General features: G+C 32.9%; 1 protein-coding gene across 1 annotated transcript in view; it reads right to left on the reverse strand.

Moving 5' to 3' along the window:
• Positions 1–876: 876 nt before the first annotated feature.
• LOC120173994 (phosphatidate cytidylyltransferase 5, chloroplastic-like) overlaps positions 877–19,742 on the reverse strand; it is a gene marked incomplete at its 5' end in the record, with an annotated part of 40,053 nt that continues 21,187 nt past the window's right edge. The window contains one exon of the mRNA XM_039181001.1: positions 877–1,088. Coding sequence (XP_039036932.1) covers positions 877–1,088 — 212 coding nt within the window. The remainder of the gene's footprint in view (positions 1,089–19,742) is intronic.

Consider the following 19,742-nt stretch of genomic DNA (forward strand, 5'->3'; position numbering starts at 1 on the left):
AAGATAAAAAAATTGATATGCGTTTGACCATAAATTCATTTTAAAAAAGGGTTCAAGAGTTGGTTACGCGAGAGGAAGGATTAGCACCCCACAAAGCCCGAAATCAGTACCTAAGCGATTATATGTCATCTAAATATTGAAATTGGCAAAATCGAATAATATTTAAATTATGATACTTTTTTTAGAAAAATAAAGAGGATATTATTTTATACGAATAATCCTTGAAAATACCTCCCTAGTCAAATAAGGGGATATTTTTATGGATTCCTCATACAAAATAGTATTACCCTAAATTTTAGATACAATAAATATATAACAATAGATAAAAATAAATTCATTTAAAACATAAAAAATATTATTTTATTCAAGCAATCTTTAGAAATACACTCTTTGTTAGTTAAGGGGTATTTCTATAAATTACTCGTATAAAATAATATATAAAAATTTTATTTTATTAATAAATTTATAAATATGTACATTATTCAAAATTAAAATTTTAATTTAAGGATTAAACATCAAAGAAAATGAAATTTATGGCCATAAATAAGACTAACATGCAAAATAAGTATTGGAATTGTAATTTAACCATTATCACTATTAATGATTAAAATATAAACCACTAAAATAATAGGGACTAAATCAGATATTTATCCAAAATGCGTATAAATAAAAGCAATGTTTAAATCATAAATATAGAAAAATAGAAGCTCAAAACAAAAAGATAAAACTTTAATTCGATGACTAAAACATAAAGTTACAAAGCTCCAGGGACCTAAAACATAATTAACCCAAATATGGAAAATTACTGTTAGATCCCTTGCTAAACGGCGTCGTTTAGCCAGGGTATAAATACCTATTAAACCGGCCATTTGGCCTTCAACCTTTCATTTCCCTCTTTTCCTTCTCTCTCTTCATTTTTGAGAGAGAAAAATTATCTCCATTCTCTCCTCTCTCTTCCTCTAGCCAGTTATGGCGAACCCGACCAATCGTCGTACATCGGCGCCGGTGACCACCGCCGGCCACCGTCCATGGTGGCCGAAAACTTGAAAAATTACTCAAAATGATCCCGACTTTTTCTCTACGCAAATCTGAACACCACACACCATAAAAATAACCCAATTGTCCTAGATCAAAAGGTAAACAAAGTGTTACCTTCAGTTTTCTAAGGCTTTTTCCGGTTTTTCTCGCATTTGTTTATTGTTGTTGTTGTTGTGTTTGATTGTTGTGCTTGTTTTAGTTGTTGATGGTTATTTTTTGTCTGTTTTTGTTTGTATCTCATGTTCTTTGTTCCTCTTTTTGCTAGTTTTGTTGAGTTCCTTTTATAAGACTCTTAAGACCATCTTTCGGACCGGTAGAAGAAATGAGCCCTCTTAGTCACCGGGCTATGGCGGTGACTTTCTTAGGGACGGTGCCGATTTTAGGTAGATGGGGCATTTAATGCACCCAAATTTTCTTTGAATTGTTTGGTGATATCGATGGCGGTGGCTCGGGTTATACAAAACCCTTGCATCTTTCGATCTGGACCGTTGGATTGGTCTAAATCTGTGCGGTGACTAGGAGAATGATACAAAACCCTAGCAACTATCTTGTATGCGGGCCTGATCTACTGGGTTGCTTCCTGGGCCTTGAACGGACTCACATACTGGGTTAAGCCTTTGAGCCCGGTTGGGCTTGGACACTTACCAGACTTCTAGACTTGATTTTGGACCCGAACCCTACAATTAAATACAAATAAATATAATAATAATAATAATAATATATAAACTTTCAAAACCATAAATTATATTTTTAATACTATATTTATTTTTCAATTATATTATATATGTTTCAAAACTATTTTCAAAACTATATTATATATTATTTCAAAAATATTTTCAAAATTATACTATATACATATATTTTCCAAAATTATTTTCAAAACTATATATATTTTTAAAAATATATTATATATATATTTTTTCCAAACTATATATATATATATATATATATATTCCAAACTATATATTTTATAAAACTATATATATTTTACAAAACTATATATATAACCAAAATAAAACAAAAACAAAAAAAACTAAACAATAAGAAACTTTAGGATGAAAACACATGTCAGCTGCCCCTCTTTGTCCATTATCGTATAACGAAAATAGAACAAATATTAAAGACACAAGTTTTCATCCAAAGGCGACTCTTCTTTTAGTGGGAAATCCGCTTCAGTGCAATTTTAGGGTAGATCGGACGTGATCTGTTCCTCGTTTTCAGGTAGTCAAATTTGAAAAATTGTGATTCACTTCACTACTTTTCAGGGAAGATTGAGTCAAGATTGATTTTCTTCAATGCTCTTCAGAAAGATCAAATATGGAAAATGACGATCTGCTCTGCTACTCTTTACGAGAGATCAGATCAAAGGGAAGACGAGTCAGCTCCACTACTCTTTAGGGGAGATCAGACTCGAGAAAAGTTTTGATCCACATCGTTGCTCCTTTAGAAAGACCAAATCTGAATTAAGAAGAATATGCTCCACTACTCTTTAGAGGAGATTAGACTTGAGATTGATTTGCTTCTCTGCTTTTTCAGGAAGACCAAATCTAAAATAAGAAGAATCTGCTCCACTACTCTTTAGGGGAGATCAGACTCGAGAAAATTTTTGATCCATATCGTTGCTCCTTTAGGAAGACCAAATCTGAATTAAGAAGAATATGCTCCACTACTCTTTAGAGGAGATTAGACTTGAGATTGATTTGCTTCGCTGCTTTTTCAGGAAGACCAAATCTAAAATAAGAAGAATCTGCTCCATTACTCTTTAGGGGAGATCAGACTCGAGATTGATTTGCTTCGCTGCTTCTTCAGGAAGACCAAATCTGAAATAAGAAGAATGTGCTCCACTACTCTTTAGAGGAGATCAGACTCAAGATTGATTTACTTCGCTGCTTATGAAGACCAAATCTGAAATAAGAAGAATTTGTTCCATTACTCTTTAGGGGAGATCATACTCTAGATTGATTTGCTTCGCTGCTTCTTCAAGAAGACCAAATATGAAATAAGAATAATCTGTTCCATTAATCTTTAGGGTAGATTAGATTCAAGATTGATTTGTTTCGCTGTTTCTTCAGGAAGACCAAATCTGAAATAAGAAGAATATGCTCCACTACTCTTTAGGGGAGATCAGACTCGAGATTGATTTGCTTCGCTGCTTCTTCAGGAAGATCAAATCTGAAATAAGAAGAATATGCTCCACTACTCCTTACGGGGGATCAGACTCGAGATTGATTGGTTCGCTGCTTCTTCAGGAAGACCAAATCTGAAATAAGAAGAATGAGCTCCACTACTCTTTAGAGGAGATCAGACTCGAGATTGATTTGCTTCGCTTCTTATGAAGACCAAATCTGAAATAAGAAGAATTTACTCCATTACTCTTTAGGGGAGATCATACTCTAGATTGATTTGCTTCGCTGCTTCTTCAAGAAGACCAAATATGAAATAAGAATAATTTGTTCCATTAATCTTTACGGTAGATTAGACTCGAGATTGATTTTCTTCGCTGTTTCTTCAGGACGACCAAATCTGAAATAAGAAGAATCTGCTCCACTACTCTTTAAGAGAGATCAAACTCGAATTGATTTGCTTCGCTGCTTCTTTAGGAAGACCAAATATGAAATAAGAAGAATCTGTATCAATACTCTTTAGGGGAAATCATACTCGAGATTGATTTGCTTCACTTCTTCTTCAGAAAGACCAAATCTGAAAAATGAAGAATCTATTCCACTACTATTTAGGGGAGATCAGACTCGAGATTGATTTTCTTCGCTGCTTCTTCAGGAAGACCAAATATGAAATAAGAAGAATTTACTCTACTACTCTTTAGGTGAGATCAGACTCAAGGAAACTTTTAACATTATTCTTTGGTTACTCCTATCTTGAAGTTTCAATATATTAAACCTTCAGCTTTCTTTTCGGAAACCTGAAGATACCATATTACATTTGTTACCGTGCATTTATGAATGGCATGATCCTATTTATGCATAAAATGTGTGCAATGATATAATTTTAGTGTATTTTCTTTTTCGAATGAGGACCCTCTCTCGTTGGCCATCTTATGACTCGATTTCATCTAGAGAACAGAAAACATGTGTATATAACTATGCCAAACTCGGAAAAGATCAATAGGAAAGCAACATTTGACTCTTGAAATACATTAAAAAGATGGTATATCCTAATTCCTTTCATGTCTCCACATCTAATCAGATCTCAAACAAAACTGCTTGTACCATATCATGCTAAGAGGTTTAACAACAACCCATCATTCAATCTTAGTTGGCTCCACTAGTTTCTTGCTGTCAGAATTCCATCGTCCATTATGTGGAAAAAAATCTTCACTATTCCTTACTTTTAAACTTAGGGGTTGTAGAAGACAACCTTTATCTTGGGTAAAAAATGGAAACATCATATGATCGTAACATTGGTTCAGCACCATAGTTATTGGTTCGTAAAACATTTAACAACTCATTCATCCTTTCATGTGGCCTCTGTCTAGATTTTTCAACCAGGGAAGCTCTTTGTATGGTGTTCAGAGCTTTTGTATAGTGTTACAAGGATACCAAAACTCAGTGGGAATATATGTGGGACTCTTTGGCTCTCCAACATTAATGCATGTAAAATCATCAGAGTAATACAAACGTATGATGGACAAAATAATTATATATGTTAAGTTCCACTGTCTCTATTTCACTATTTTCATTCTTCACACCCTTATATCTAAATAAATGTCTGCTCAAATCAATGATCTTGTATTCCCGTATGATATGAGCCTAAAAAAAATGTCCCAACATTTATTTATTTCTTACTGTTATGGGCCTTCAAAATGCCCCAACATTACACGAGCCTTGAAAAACGCCCTACCATTCATCATTTCTTGCTCTAGCACTAAATCTAAGTATGAGCTTTGTATCTGATAGATGTGCGTCATCTATCAAGATCTACTCCACAGAGATTGTCTTGTTCAAAAATGTTTTTCTTCTTAATTTTATTTTCAAAATTTTAAAAAGGAATTTTGAAAAAAATTTAAAAAATTTAAAATATTGCCCTTTTTTAGGTTTCGCAATTGAAACAAATCATTAACATGAGTTCATAGAATATCAAAAGAATCTATAACTTTTTTAATATTTTCAAAGTTATAGCTTTTTGAAAAGTGTCAAAATTGATAGGTTGGCTTCAAGTTGGCTTTCCTATTTTCTATGTTTTTAGTGATCATTGAAGTCTTTTATTCCTTGGTTCTTGTGAACATTTCCACATGCTCCTCTTTCTTGGCTTGGTATTTTAACTGAATACAGACAAAATGACGCAACAAGCATATTCAATTACTAAACTTTCTAGAATACTTCTATTTGGTTCTATAAAATCTTCCATTTGTTCAAGCTTCACAGACTTCTTTAGCAGAGGTAGTTCATAGAAATCAATCTAAATATAAAATTCCCGAGTTCTTGTGTGAGGTTGACTATAACAGATGTTCCTCAACTCCCTTAGTCCATTTTACTGAAACTCGTTATTAGATAAATTTGATTTAATTTGTAATTATTTGGCTAGCTTAATTCAACTTTATTGTAATTACCTTTATTAGGCTAGCTGAAGGGTTCATCTCATCACAAAGTCTTTGACATGACAATTACAGTGGAGCTTTTGAGTTTCCTCTATAACCAATTGCTTTAGTGGAATAGCTCAACTTTATTGTATAATCTATAATAAATCTGTTAACCTTTTGAGTATTAAGATTTAGAATTTCTTAAGCTCATCAAGAAGAGCATGTTATAGTCTATGTGTCTTTGATGGTTAGACAATCCCATATTTAGAATTCAGTTCCCAAACAACTGACCTATATTAAATCCATCCACTCCACCATTCAATTTGTCAATATTAGGATCATCACTGAACATCCTCAACAGAAGTATAGTTTAGTTAGTTTGGCAATGTCATACACAAGAGTTATCCTATGTTGTCCACTCTTATGCATATCTAAATACCAAGTCTTTTCTTCACTTCCTTACGAGAGGAGAAGGCTATATTGGTCCCTGTAAGAGAATGGTATGGTGTTCGAATATATCTTTTGGGGTAAGGTTCAGGGTCCTTGTTTTATCAGTTTTCAATCTTGTCACTTTGTCAAAAGATTTATAACTCTAATTATTTAAAGAGTTTTTAATTCAATTGATACTCAAAGAATTTCAATATTGCAAATTTGATTCAATGCTTTCGACCTTTAAAAAGTAGCATAAATTTATTTAAATATCCTTACAAGATGCTTTCAATGTAAGATACAACTGTGGTAGATAACAACCTCCACTTGTTCATCTATAATGCCCCATTACTCCTAGAATGTTGGGTGTGTAATCGGACTAGGGTCTTTGTCCATATTTGCTCCTCATATCTTGATCATTTATCGTGTCAAGACTCCCTTATTGATGAGATTTTCTATTTCTTCCATCAATGGTATGCACTTGTCTGTGGGATGGGCCAATGCCCCCAGATGAAAATCGTAAGCACTATTCGGGTCGTAGCCATAACCAGATGGGCTAGTCTTCACTCATAAAGGCCTTGGAGTGAGGTATTGACTCTTGATTAAAGGGGATAGCAAGTCATAAATGGTCACTTGAAAAACCTTGAGGGTCGTATTTTTCCAAGACATCTTTTGCGGCCAGTCTCGGATTACCTCTCCTTTAACTTCTTTCTCATCATTTAGCATCAGAGAGATATCGAGAGTTGAATCTCTTATCTCTGCCTCAAATACCTCACTTTCCTTGATTTCATTATTTTCTCTTTTTACACTTTATTTCGTATGCACTTCACTCATTTTAACCCTATCAACTCCATTTTAAGGATTGACTCCCAATTGTTTGACCAAAACAGACTGATTGTTATCATCCATCTATATAAATCCATGAGCCAAAAGATCTTGGACTTTTCAGTTGAAGTTGCTGCAATTCTCAATGGAGTGTCCTCGGGGCTCCGGTGTGATATTCACAAGAAACTTTCTCATTATACCAACTCGGATAAAGGGGAAGCATAGGGTTAGCCGAACGTGGAGCAATCAGCTGGGCTTGGAGCAACTTGGGATATAATTTGCTGTAAGAAAATCAGGGAAGTTGGGTAGAAGCTCTTTTGACCTCATTTTCTCCTTGCCATTATTATGACCATCTTGAAGACCTTGTGACTGATCATAGAGATGTTTGCTTCGAAGATTTAACTTTTGACCAACGTTTTGGAAGTGACATTGGTTTGCAGATCTCCCTTCATCGACAAGTTTTCAGCTTCTGGGGACCTTAGGTTTTCCATCTTCAAAGAATATCAACCATTCCGTGATGAGGTTTTGAACTTTTAATCTCATAATTATACAACTTTCCGTAGAGTGAATAAATTCTCTAGAATGATAGCTGCATGAATTTTTGACACCTTGCCAATATGAAAGCAAATAAGTATTAGGCCTTAGAGGAAGGGGCATTAGGAGGACACTTTCGAAGAGAAAGGGTAACAAGTCTGAATATGAGATTGGAATTGGAACGAGAGGTGTCTTCTTCTTTTTCTTTCTGCTCTTTTTAGCCTTTTTTAATGGCACTTGAACCTTTTCCATGCCTCTCTTCTTTGAGACAGGCTCAACTTTCATGTTAGAAGTTTCACCCTCAATTTTTACTTTTCCCAGCATGATCTCTGTCACATTTTCTAGAATCATACCCGATTTTTGGAGTTGAATTAGATTACCACATTCCCTAACAGGTTCTTGATCCTTTGTTATCATCGCATTGGTTGCTCCACTAACATTCAAATTTAAAGTTTTCATCATTTCTTAAATAATAGGGTCCTCTACAATTTCTCCCATATATTACTGTAATCATCATACTCATCAGCTTGAACATCTGTTCCTTGGACTCAACTTGGAATTTTCTTGCTTCATCAAACATTTATTGTTGGATTTTTATGAGTTGCTCCAATTCTCTCGATCCTACTAACACGTGCTAATATTTCATTTATTGCTTTCGATCTTTTTAGAGACACGTACTGGGTGACTTTAATTTGCTTTCAGAACTTCTGTCATAATATACTTCACAAGTTACTCTTACGTTTTCATGATTGACGCATGTTAATATGCAATTTGTGCTATGCAATGTATGATGTATAGATGTGAATGTAAATATACAAAAATGCAAATACAAAAATATAGAAATTAGAATGCAAAATATGCAATGTATAGGCATGCAGAAAGGCATTGATTTATAAAACGTGTTCAATCTTAGAACAACTTTGATTTGGGACAAAAGCATCAACATTATAAGATGATTCCATTACAGAAAAGGCCTGACTCTATTATTCAGCTCGATTATCTCATTGACAATCCAAGTGACCCTTTTTCCCAAATCTAATGTTGGATTTACATAGTTTTCGATGACTCTTGCTTGGATATCCATCTCTCCCAGGCATCTTGCAATACCACTTAATTGATTCATGGTTTCAATTATGACCCTATTCATATTTGTTTTCTAGTTCTCAAAGTGATTACTTTCGTTTTGCCACTGTCGCCTGGTGCTTCGAATAGTGCGCTCAAGATCAGTGACCTGTACTTGACAACTCCGTAAGGTAACCTCCAGATCATGAACCTTTCTTTGTAAACAGTTGTTTTCTTTGAGGCTAACCCTTAGATCTGTCGGCCCGGGCTGACTATTTTCTGTAAATAAGGAATTTTCTAGCTGCAGAATATAAGCATTATACTTTTCATTTTTGCCTGAGCCTGATCTAACTCTTCCTCATGTATTTCTTCCATATCTTGCATCTCTTGATTGAGGACCTCTATTTACTCGTTCTTTGTCCCACATCTTTGTATCCAAAGGAAACTTTCATCGTGTTTACCTTGGAGCACATGATCTCGATGTTGCCTTTCTAATTTCAATTCTTCAATGCTTCACCTATTCCCAGCTTCAAGTTCATCTATTTTTTTCTTCCCCTTCTTTATATTATTTAATCTTCTCTAATTTTCAACTTTGAACCCCACAGTCTCAGCTTGGAAACCTTGTACTTGCTCAGGGTATGCCTTCGTTTCAATTCTTTAGCTTCTTTTCTTTCACCACTCAGTGTTCGAGCCTAGGATTTCTTCTCTATCTCAAGCTCTTATTCTCTTTTCTTCTTTTTTGCCTCTAGTTCTCTAACTCAGCATTCTCTTTTAGCTCTAACGTCCTTAACTCGATGATTCTTTTCGTCCTTAATTTCAAACTTCTATTATTCTCAAGTCCTTCCTAGTCCAGCAATTTCCCAGGCTCGATTCATTTTTCGGTAATCTTTCTGTAAATCTGCGAAATTGGCCTCAGCCTCATATTTCCTTTTTCGCATGAGCTGAAATTGTTTACTATGGAATCAATTATCAAGGTCTAACATGAAATTTTCTTGCCTAAGACTTTCATACTATTTTTCCTTCCTGGCAATTTTTGCTTCATACTCATTCCTTAGTATTTCCAACTCAGACGACACGTATCTGAATTGCTCTTCTAAAGGAATAACTTAATCATGGTCAGCTAAGGGAATGGTGTCATTCTTTCTTACAGCTCTCCAAACCATATAATATGGTGTTAATATGACCTCGGCTGTTACCACATTGGTTTGAAAGGTTAACTTCCATGCGTCTAACATTAAACGAGCGGTTTTCTTGTAATGATCTCCGTGGTACACAATTCAGACTTACTTAGGCCTAAGGTAGCTGGGATGAATTGTCGAGCCCCATATTGCCTTAACACCATTAGTCAAGCATAACCTACTCCACCCCATAACCCTAATAGAGTTACCCAATAAGAATCCCCACATTTGTATTATATATCAACAAAGGCTAACCAGGGGACGCACCATACTATATCGTGGTTGTAACACTCTCACCCTGTACCCGACCCGGATACGAATCCGAGGTGTCACATTGACATTTCAAAACATTTACTTGTACAAAATAGTGAACAATTTTAAAATTTTTACTAATATTAAGAACATAAGATAATATACTTTGGAAAGGAGAAACTGGCCTGTCTTGCTTAACTTTTATCATTTTCTTCTTCTCATAACCTACGAGTGAAACAATCATACGCTAAGTCATTGACTTAGTGAGGCATATAAAATATATAATATTACTATAATTATATCGATGCATAAACAATTAATACTATCATATCATATAAAAAGCATATATCCTTTCATATAACCAATACACACATATACATGTATCACTAACATGCTTATCAGTACCTATACTATTATCAGTGCTTCTATTATTATCACTAATTCCTTTTTATCATATAAGCATATACTGAACATTTCTACACACATCATGGAATACATATATCATTTCACAACAGAGCACACAAAGTATTAAATATATTAATTTATTTACTCTTTTTAAAGCCTATGTACATTTCTGAGAACTTAAAGTATGTGAGTACATTGAGGTTGTTCACTATGCTGTCACCACAGCTTGTATAAGTCCAACTGAGTGGCATATAAATTTGTCCCAAAGGACCTATGTATGTCCCGAAGGACCTCTGTATGTCCCGAAGGCCTCTGTATGTCTCGAAGGACCTATGAACCCTCGACTATTGGTATGCCAAGTATACCTCTAGCCCTCATAAAAAAGCATATATCCTTTCATATAACCAATACACACATATACATGTATCACTAACATGCTTATCAGTACCTATACTATTATAAGTGCTTCTATTATTATCACTAATTCCTTTTTATCATATAAGCATATACTGAACATTTCTACACACATCATGGAATACATATATCATTTCACAACAGAGCACACAAAGTATTAAATCTATTAATTTATTTACTCTTTTTAAAGCCTATGTACATTTCTGAGAACTTAAAGTATGTGAGTACATTGAGGTTGTTCACTATGCTGTCACCACAGCTTGTATAAGTCCAACTGAGTGGCATATAAATTTGTCCCAAAGGACCTATGTATGTCCCGAAGGACCTCTGTATGTCCCGAAGGACCTCTATATGTCCCGAAGGCCTCTGTATGTCTCGAAGGACCTATGAACCCTCGACTATTGGTATGCCAAGTATACCTCTAGCCCTCATGACATATAACATGGGCATTATTATTTATCATTTCACATATTCACATGTACATATCTATTTTCATATGTTTTCATATTCATATATCACTTATCTTATAACACTTCCCATGTGTTCATATAACATGTATATCATTTCCATCTCTTGTTCACATATGTTTACCGTATATCATATATATATCACATACACATATAAATCATTTTCATATTCCCATATCACATAACTTATTTCTCATTCTTATATTTTCTCATATACATATCAACACCTATTTTCTCATCTTATAATTTATATTACATATGCATGTAATTTCATAACTTATTATCAAGTAGTTCAGGTAACATTCTTGTAATGTTTCCTAGATCATTATCATATACTACAAATCATATAAATGCATATCACATAACATGTAATACAAGAAAAGCATATTCACATATTACACAATCCTAATCATGCTTTGAATCATACTATTATATATTCAAAATATTGAAATAGACTTATCACAAGTCTGGTTTCCATGTAGAAATACACATATTCTAAGAGTATGCACTCACCTATATCTCCTTGCCTTTCCTTCGATCAATCTTACTTGTCCCTTGTTTTGAAACTCAATTAGGCTCGATATCTACATAAACATAAATTCTGAGATGATTATTAGAAGCCTAAACCTTATACTTCGATTCTATTAACTTAAACGAATTTAATAGACAAATATTCACTTTTTTCTTTAGGGGGAATCAATACACTCCTTAGAGTATCACTACCCTTATTGCATTCTGTAATTTTTCGTTCAAGAGGTTATTGGTACACATACATAGGGTACCGATACACTCTGCCCAAAACAGGTTTTTTCTCCCGAAAATTCATCAACTCTTCACTGAATTTCCTCATATACAACTCCTTTCATGTTCTTAACTTACATATACATGCTTAAACTCATTTATATCCATTTATCCCATCTTTAACCTTAATATCCTCTCCTCTTTATGAACTTCAAGAATCATACCCAATTTTTAACATGTTTTAAATCCAATCCTAATACTCCATATTCCTTAATTAGATTGATGACAAGTCAAATCCAACTTTCAATTCTTATTATAACTCTATTTTAAGATTTCACTCAAGAACTCCAAATCTTTAATCTTCCCTAACTCCTTTATCTTTAGATTTTAAGATAACTTAAGCTTTCCTTAAGCTTAGTTATCATCTAATGATCAAAACCCATACTTAAAATCAACAAACAATCAAGAAATTAGAAAACTCACCTTTGCTCCCTTGGGTTCATGGTGAAGAAGAAGAAACAAGAAGAAGAAGATAACTCTCCCCCCAAGTGATTCATTCATACAAATGGGAAAAAATATTTTTCTTGTCAAATGACCATTTTTCCCTTTAATTCCTTTGATAATTACTAACAACTTTCAGGAAATATTTCCAAATAAATCATTGAACTATTCAACTATTCCACTTTAAATCACCAAATTCTAAAATTTTACAATTTAGTTACTAACCCGATATTGAGGATGTTACAAATCTCCCCTCCTTTTAAGAAACTTTGTCCTTGAATTTTCATTGTGCATACCAATAAGAATATATATTTTAATGTTCCTTTCACAACTTTATCCCTTCGCAACTTATAATCAATGATTTGTCTTCAATTTTTGAAGAACCCAATTCATTTCTATCTTTTCTCTCCTTCATGCCACTTATTATATAGATAGTAACCTCTATTCTCATCACTCCGTATCATAAATCAATCTATTTTTTTTATTAATCTCTAATTACCTTCTAACAATATCAAACTTTTATTTCATCATCATTTGACCAAAACACAACTTTAAATCTTATTTACATGTGATTAAACATATACTTTATGGAATCAAACAATCTTTTCACATCACCTTGCACACTTTTTGAATTTCTATATCGAACTTATCATCTACACTTCCATATAACCTTAATCATACTTAACCCTTTAATTTCTATATCCCTTTACTCCTCCCCAAATCAAAATCTCCTTGTAACATAGATCATATCTTTTCTTCAGGCTCTTATACTCTTTTCATATCGCTTATACTTATCCCTGATTACCGATCTTCATCGCATCTTCGTAACTTTGATAATCCCCTTTATTTACACAGAACCTCTTCCTTTGACATCTCTTGTACTGATAATTTCTTCCTTAATCTTATAAAAATACTTATTTCTTTGACTATATCTTATTTATATGATCAGAATACACAACCAAATCTAGATTCACATCATACTTGATTAACTTAACTTATCAAATCCACAATTCTTTCTCATACACCATGAAATTTTCTTTGTTCACACTTAACATTTCAACGTCTTCTATCTTATAAAATAATCACCAATGTACCTATTTCTTAAACTCTTCCGAAATAATATTCACATCAATGAATCTTCTATTATTCCCATTATAACATTTGTTTACCATACTTTAGCTCAACTGCATAGCAACTAAATTACTTCATATAAATTCTCCACTTTAGAATAGTGGAGATCCTCTAACATTATTCGATTGCACATTCAATTTCCTGAATATGCCTTCTTTTCCGTCGATATTTTCCTCAACGGTATCTTACTCAACTGTTCAAACTCAGACTCTTATTCACGCACAGTACTATTCCTCTGTTTCAAAATCAAAAGTTGTAACTTTCTTTGTCTTATAAATTGATCACCTATATATCTATTCTTAAACTCTTCTTATTAATCCTTAACTTTACTCAACCATACGAATCCTCACTTCCTTCACTATATCACATTACTATGATCAAAATACACAACTGTATTCGAATCCACTTCTTATTTGGTTATTTTAACCTAACAATATCTTAGAATTCTTACTTCCAATCATTTTTATCTCATAATCTTGTTAGCCAACGCTAACTTTTTCCATCCAGAATGCAAACTCTTATCATATTCAATATCATATCCACACTTTGCTTATACACAATACTATCCCTTTCATTCGTTATCCATTTATCCTTTTTATAATCAGCATTGCCTTATACATAACTAAACAATCAGTCCCTTCATACTCCCATGCTATTTTATATCACACTTCCTTCACTATATCACATTACTATGATCAAAATACACAACTGTATTCGAATCCACTTCTTATTTGGTTATTTTAACCTAACAATATCTTAGAATCTTATACTTCCAATACATTTTTCATCTCATAATCTTGTTAGCCAACGCTAACTTTTTCCATCCAGAATGCAAACTCTTATCATATTCAATATCATATCCACACTTTTGCTTATACACAATACTATCCCTTTCATTTCGTTATCCATTTATCCTTTTTATAATCAGCATTGCCTTATACATAACTAAACAATATCATGTCCTTCATACTCCCATGCTATTTTATATCACATATATTTATCCTTAACTATCACTTCTTATCACATTTTCATGACTTTGATAGTCAACTTTACTTATACCGAACCTCATTCTTTATCATTCTTATACTTGTATTTTCTCCACTTGTTTCAATAATTACCAGATTTTAATACTCATATAATCCATTTAAAATGCTTTCTTTTTTTGGCTTCAATTTACATAACTTCTAATAGAGCTTTTAACCCAATTCACAAAGGTTGTCTTTAACCCTGACTTATTATCAATTAACTCATTGTTTAATCTTCCATTATCAGACCCTACTGCTTGAGCCTGTCTGACTCTCATCTGATTTGATTCTCTGGTGGAGAATACAACTAATTAATATCTGGTTTAAAGTTGAAAACCAGAATCTCTACCTTTCTGTGATGGTTCTTAACTCTATGAAGTACTAATTCTCTTAATCATCTGAGATTTTTGTTCTCCAATCCTTTCATTCTAAGCTCTCTCTAGAGCTTTAACGCGATTAACCATTTCTTGAAATGAGAACAAATTCAAAACCGGTAACACTCTTTTAATTTAAGGCGCAAGCCCTAAACAACCAATCACATGTATCATTCTTAATCGGAATCAACTCAACAACCAATATGCTTAACTTATTAAACTTACATTCATACACATGCACGTGTAATTCCCTTGCTTCAAGCTCGTATATTCTAGTTTCATTTTTCTTATAAACTGGTAATCGATGTACTTATTCTTGAACTCTTTTACAAACAATAACAAAGTCACTTGATCTTTTAACATTCTTATGGTGACATTTGTCCACCATACTCTAGCTTGCCCATGTAGTAACGAAACTACTCCATTTAACTTCTCTACTTTGGAGAAATGAAAATGTTCTAACATTATCTTTATATCATTATCCAAAGATCTGTAACAATATAACTTTCCCCAAATTCACTCTTGAGCTCGGGTGCTCTTAACTCTTTTAATTATTTCCATACATTCATTCTATGAGTTAAAGAAGCATAAAATTGAAAACACATCAGAATATTATTCAACATTATGAAAAACATTCTCTAATATTATACAGGGACTCCCTGAGGTGTTCACTCTTCTCCCTGCCGGGCCAGGGTACGTGAATTACTATTATCTTCAGTCTATCGCCTTGTGCTTTACTTTGGAAGCTCTCATGATCATACATCTAATATAACAAAACATTTTAACTCTATTAACAAGACAATACACTCCTTACACTCTCAGATCATAAATTTTTTCACTTTGTGTTGACATGTATACTTTATAAAACACTTTTGACTTTCATTTTAAGCCTAGAATCGTCTAAATCGTAGCTCTGATACCATTAAATGTAACACCCCCAACCCGTACCCGATCCGGATACGAATTCGAGGTGTCACATTAACATTTCAAAATATTTACTTGTACAAAATAGTGAACAGTTTTAAAACTTTTACAAATATTAAGAAAATAAGATAATATACTGTTGAATTATGTTCGTTATAACAAATTTAAGGAAAGAAACATTTTTATGAATAATATTATACGGTATGAACAGTACTGTGAACAATAATTAATTGTTCACATTACCATGAACAGTAGTGAACAATACCATGATCAGTATTGAATGCTAAAATTTTCCAGAATACTGCAGGGGTATCGATACCCTGCTACAGTGTACCGATACCTTTTTACAGTAATTCCGTCCAACATATATAAAACTCATAAAAATTTAACCTTTGATCACTATAAAGTTATCATTTACATATATACGTTTAAACCATTACAAAACTCAATCATATGATTTTACAAAACCGATTAAAACATATCAGATTCAAACCTTTATTTACATGCAAACCACTATAAGTATTACAAAATACATACTATTAAATTCTTTTCTAATCTGATCTTTGGAAAGGAGAAACTGGCTTGTCTTGCTTAACTTTTATCATTTTCTCCTTCTCATAACCTACATGTGAAACAATCACACTCTAAGTCATTGACTTAGTGAGGCATATAAAACATATAATATTACTCTAATCATATCGATGCATAAACAATTAATACTATCATATCATATAAAAAGCATATATCCTTTCATATAGCCAAAACACACATATACATGTATCACTAACATGCTTATCAGTACTTGTACTATTATCGGTGCTTTTATTATTATCACTAATTCCTTTTTATCATATAAGCATAAACTGAACATTTCTACAGACATCATGGAATACATATATCATTTCACAACAGAGCACACCTAGTATTAAATCCATTAATTTATTTACTCTCTTTAAAGCCCATGTAAATTCCTGAGAACTTAAGGTATGTGAGTACATTGAGGTTGTTGTACATTATGCTATCACCATAGCTCGTATAAGTCCCACTGAGTGGCATATGAAATTTGTCCCGAATGACCTATGTATGTCCCGAAGGACCTATGAACCCTCGACTCTTGGCATGTCAACTATACCTCTAGCCCTACTGACATATAACATGGGCATTGTTATTTATCATTTCACATATTCACATGTACATATCTCTTTTCATATGATTTCATATACTTATGTCACTTATCTTATAACACTTCCCATGTGTTCATATAACATGTATATCATTTCCATCTCTTGTTCACATATGTTTCCCGTATATCATATATATATCACATATACACATAGATCATTTTCATATTCCATATCACATTACTTATTTCTCATTCTTATATTTTCTCATATACATATCAACATATATTTTCTCATATTATAATTTATATTACATATGCATGTAATTTCATAACTTATTATCAAGTAGCTCAGGTAACATTCTTGTAATGTTTCCTAGATCATTATCATATACTACATATCATATAAATAAAGATCACATAACATGTAATACAAGTAAAGCATATTCATATATTAGACAATCCTAATCATGCTTTGAATCATACTATCATATATTCAAAATATTAGACTTATCACAAGTCTGGTTTCCATGTAGAAATACATATATTCTAAGAGTATGCACTCACTTATATATCCTTGCCTTTCCCTCGATCAATCTTACTTGTCCCTTGTTCCGGAACTCGTTTAGGCTCGATATCTACATAAACATAAATTTCGAGATGATTACCAGAAGCCTAAACCTTATACTTTGATGTTATTAACTTAAACGAATTTAATAGACCAATATTCACTTTCCTTTAGGGGGTATCGATACACTCCTTAGGGTATCGATACCCTTATTACATTCTGTGATTTTTCGTTCAAGAGGGTATCGGTACACATACATAGGGTACCGATACACTCTGCCCAAAACATGCTCTTTCACCTGAAAATTAATCAACTCTTCACTGAATTTACTTATATACAACTCCTTTCATGTTCTTAACTTATATATACAAGCTTAAACTCATTTATATCCATTTATCTCATCTTTAACCTTAATATTCTCTCCTCTTTATGAACTTTAAGAATCATACCCAATTTTTAACATGTTTTAAATCCAATTCTAATATTTTGTATTCCTTAATTAGATTGATGACAAGTCAAATCCAACTTTTAATTCTTATTATAACTCTATTTCAAGATTTCACTCAAGAACTCCAAATCTTTAATCTTCCCTTACTCCTTTATCTTTAGATTTTAGGATAACTTAAGCTTCCCTTAAGCTTAGTTATCATCTAATGATCAAAACTCATACTTAAAATCAACAAACAATCAAGAAATCAGAAAACTCACCTTTGCTCCCTTGGGTTCATGGTGGAGAAGAAAAAACAAGAAGAAGAAGATAACTCTATTCCCCCCCACATGATTCATTCATATAAAGGGGAAAATATCTTTTTATCAAATGGCCATTTTACCCTTTAATTCCTTTGATAATTACTAACAAAATTCAGGAAGTATTTCCAAATAAATCATTAAACTATTCAACTATTCTACTTTAAATCACCAAATTCAGAAATTTTACAATTTAGTTACTAACCCGGTATTAATGACGTTACAGTGGTCTTGTAAATTATTGAAAAGTGACATCCATTTTTTTCTTGTGAGATGCTCACTCTTTTACAACTTCTAAGCGACCTGAATGTCTCTGCTAAGATATCAGGAACAAGATTTATTTTCCTTTCCACACGCTCAAATAAATCAACCACGTCGGATTATATATAGAAAATAACTTTTGGGAAAATTACTAATATGCAAATTCACAAAGCAAACATTTCAATGCTCTTCTCAATATCACTGTGTTTGAAAACCAGTTCCTTAATGCACGGCCAAGGAAAATAATCAGACCATCTTTTCTTTTAAATTCGATCAACTACCCATTTCTCCTCTATTCTGGTAATCTTTATGAGTTTTCTTTTGAAAGGTTGCGCTCTTGTTGCCTTTGAGTAGATTCTATCCAAGTATATTGTTTCGAAATGAAACAAGGAGGTGTACTCTTCTAGCGTGGGAGTCATGTCCTCCTTGTTGAAAGTAAAACAACTATATATTGTATTCCAAATCTGGATCAGAGCTTTGATCAAGGGTTCATTTACTTTCACATACAACAAAAGAGTTATGTCCCCATATTTTTTTCAGAATGCATGCCTTGTATCAAATTACCAGCTGTCCCAGATTTCACGTAGTCCTTGCAGATCATTTTGCTTTAGACTGACTGGAGCTATCTCTGGTATCACTGATATGTAGTCTTATTGAGTTAATCACTTGACGGAATCAGCCAAGATGGGGTGAATTGGCAATTAAAAAATTGGTGGAAGCTTTTGCAGAAAATTGAAAGTAATTGCACAACGATTTAGAGTGGTTCGACTTTCTCAACCAAAGTCTACGTCCACTACCTTAGCTATCCACACTAAGGATTTTCCACAAATTCACTAATTTTTCTTTCTTTTGAGGATAAAGAGTAACCTTACAAACCCTCAAGAATTATACCCCAAATTCTTGAGGACACTCTCTCCCAAAGAGAACAATACAAATTTGTAAACTTACAAGGAAACCCTCACAAGGTAGATTATTTGCACAATTCTAGAACAAAGAAAAGAACACTCAAGATTGAATAAAATTGAGTACAAGTAGTGTTCTTGAAAGCAAAATGAATATTGAATGAAAAATAGGCTTGAAATGCTCAAACTTGAGGTTTGCTACTTTCTCTTTGGTTCTCTCTTGTTTAAATACACCTTCAAATGATTCTAACCGTTTGGGGTGATTAGTAGAGTCAATAGAGTCGTTTAAGTGTGAAAACAATTAATG

The sequence above is a fragment of the Hibiscus syriacus genome, unplaced genomic scaffold (assembly GCF_006381635.1).
Source record: "Hibiscus syriacus cultivar Baekdansim isolate YM2019G1 unplaced genomic scaffold, ASM638163v2 tig00111996_pilon, whole genome shotgun sequence".
Classification (NCBI taxonomy): Eukaryota; Viridiplantae; Streptophyta; class Magnoliopsida; order Malvales; family Malvaceae; genus Hibiscus; species Hibiscus syriacus.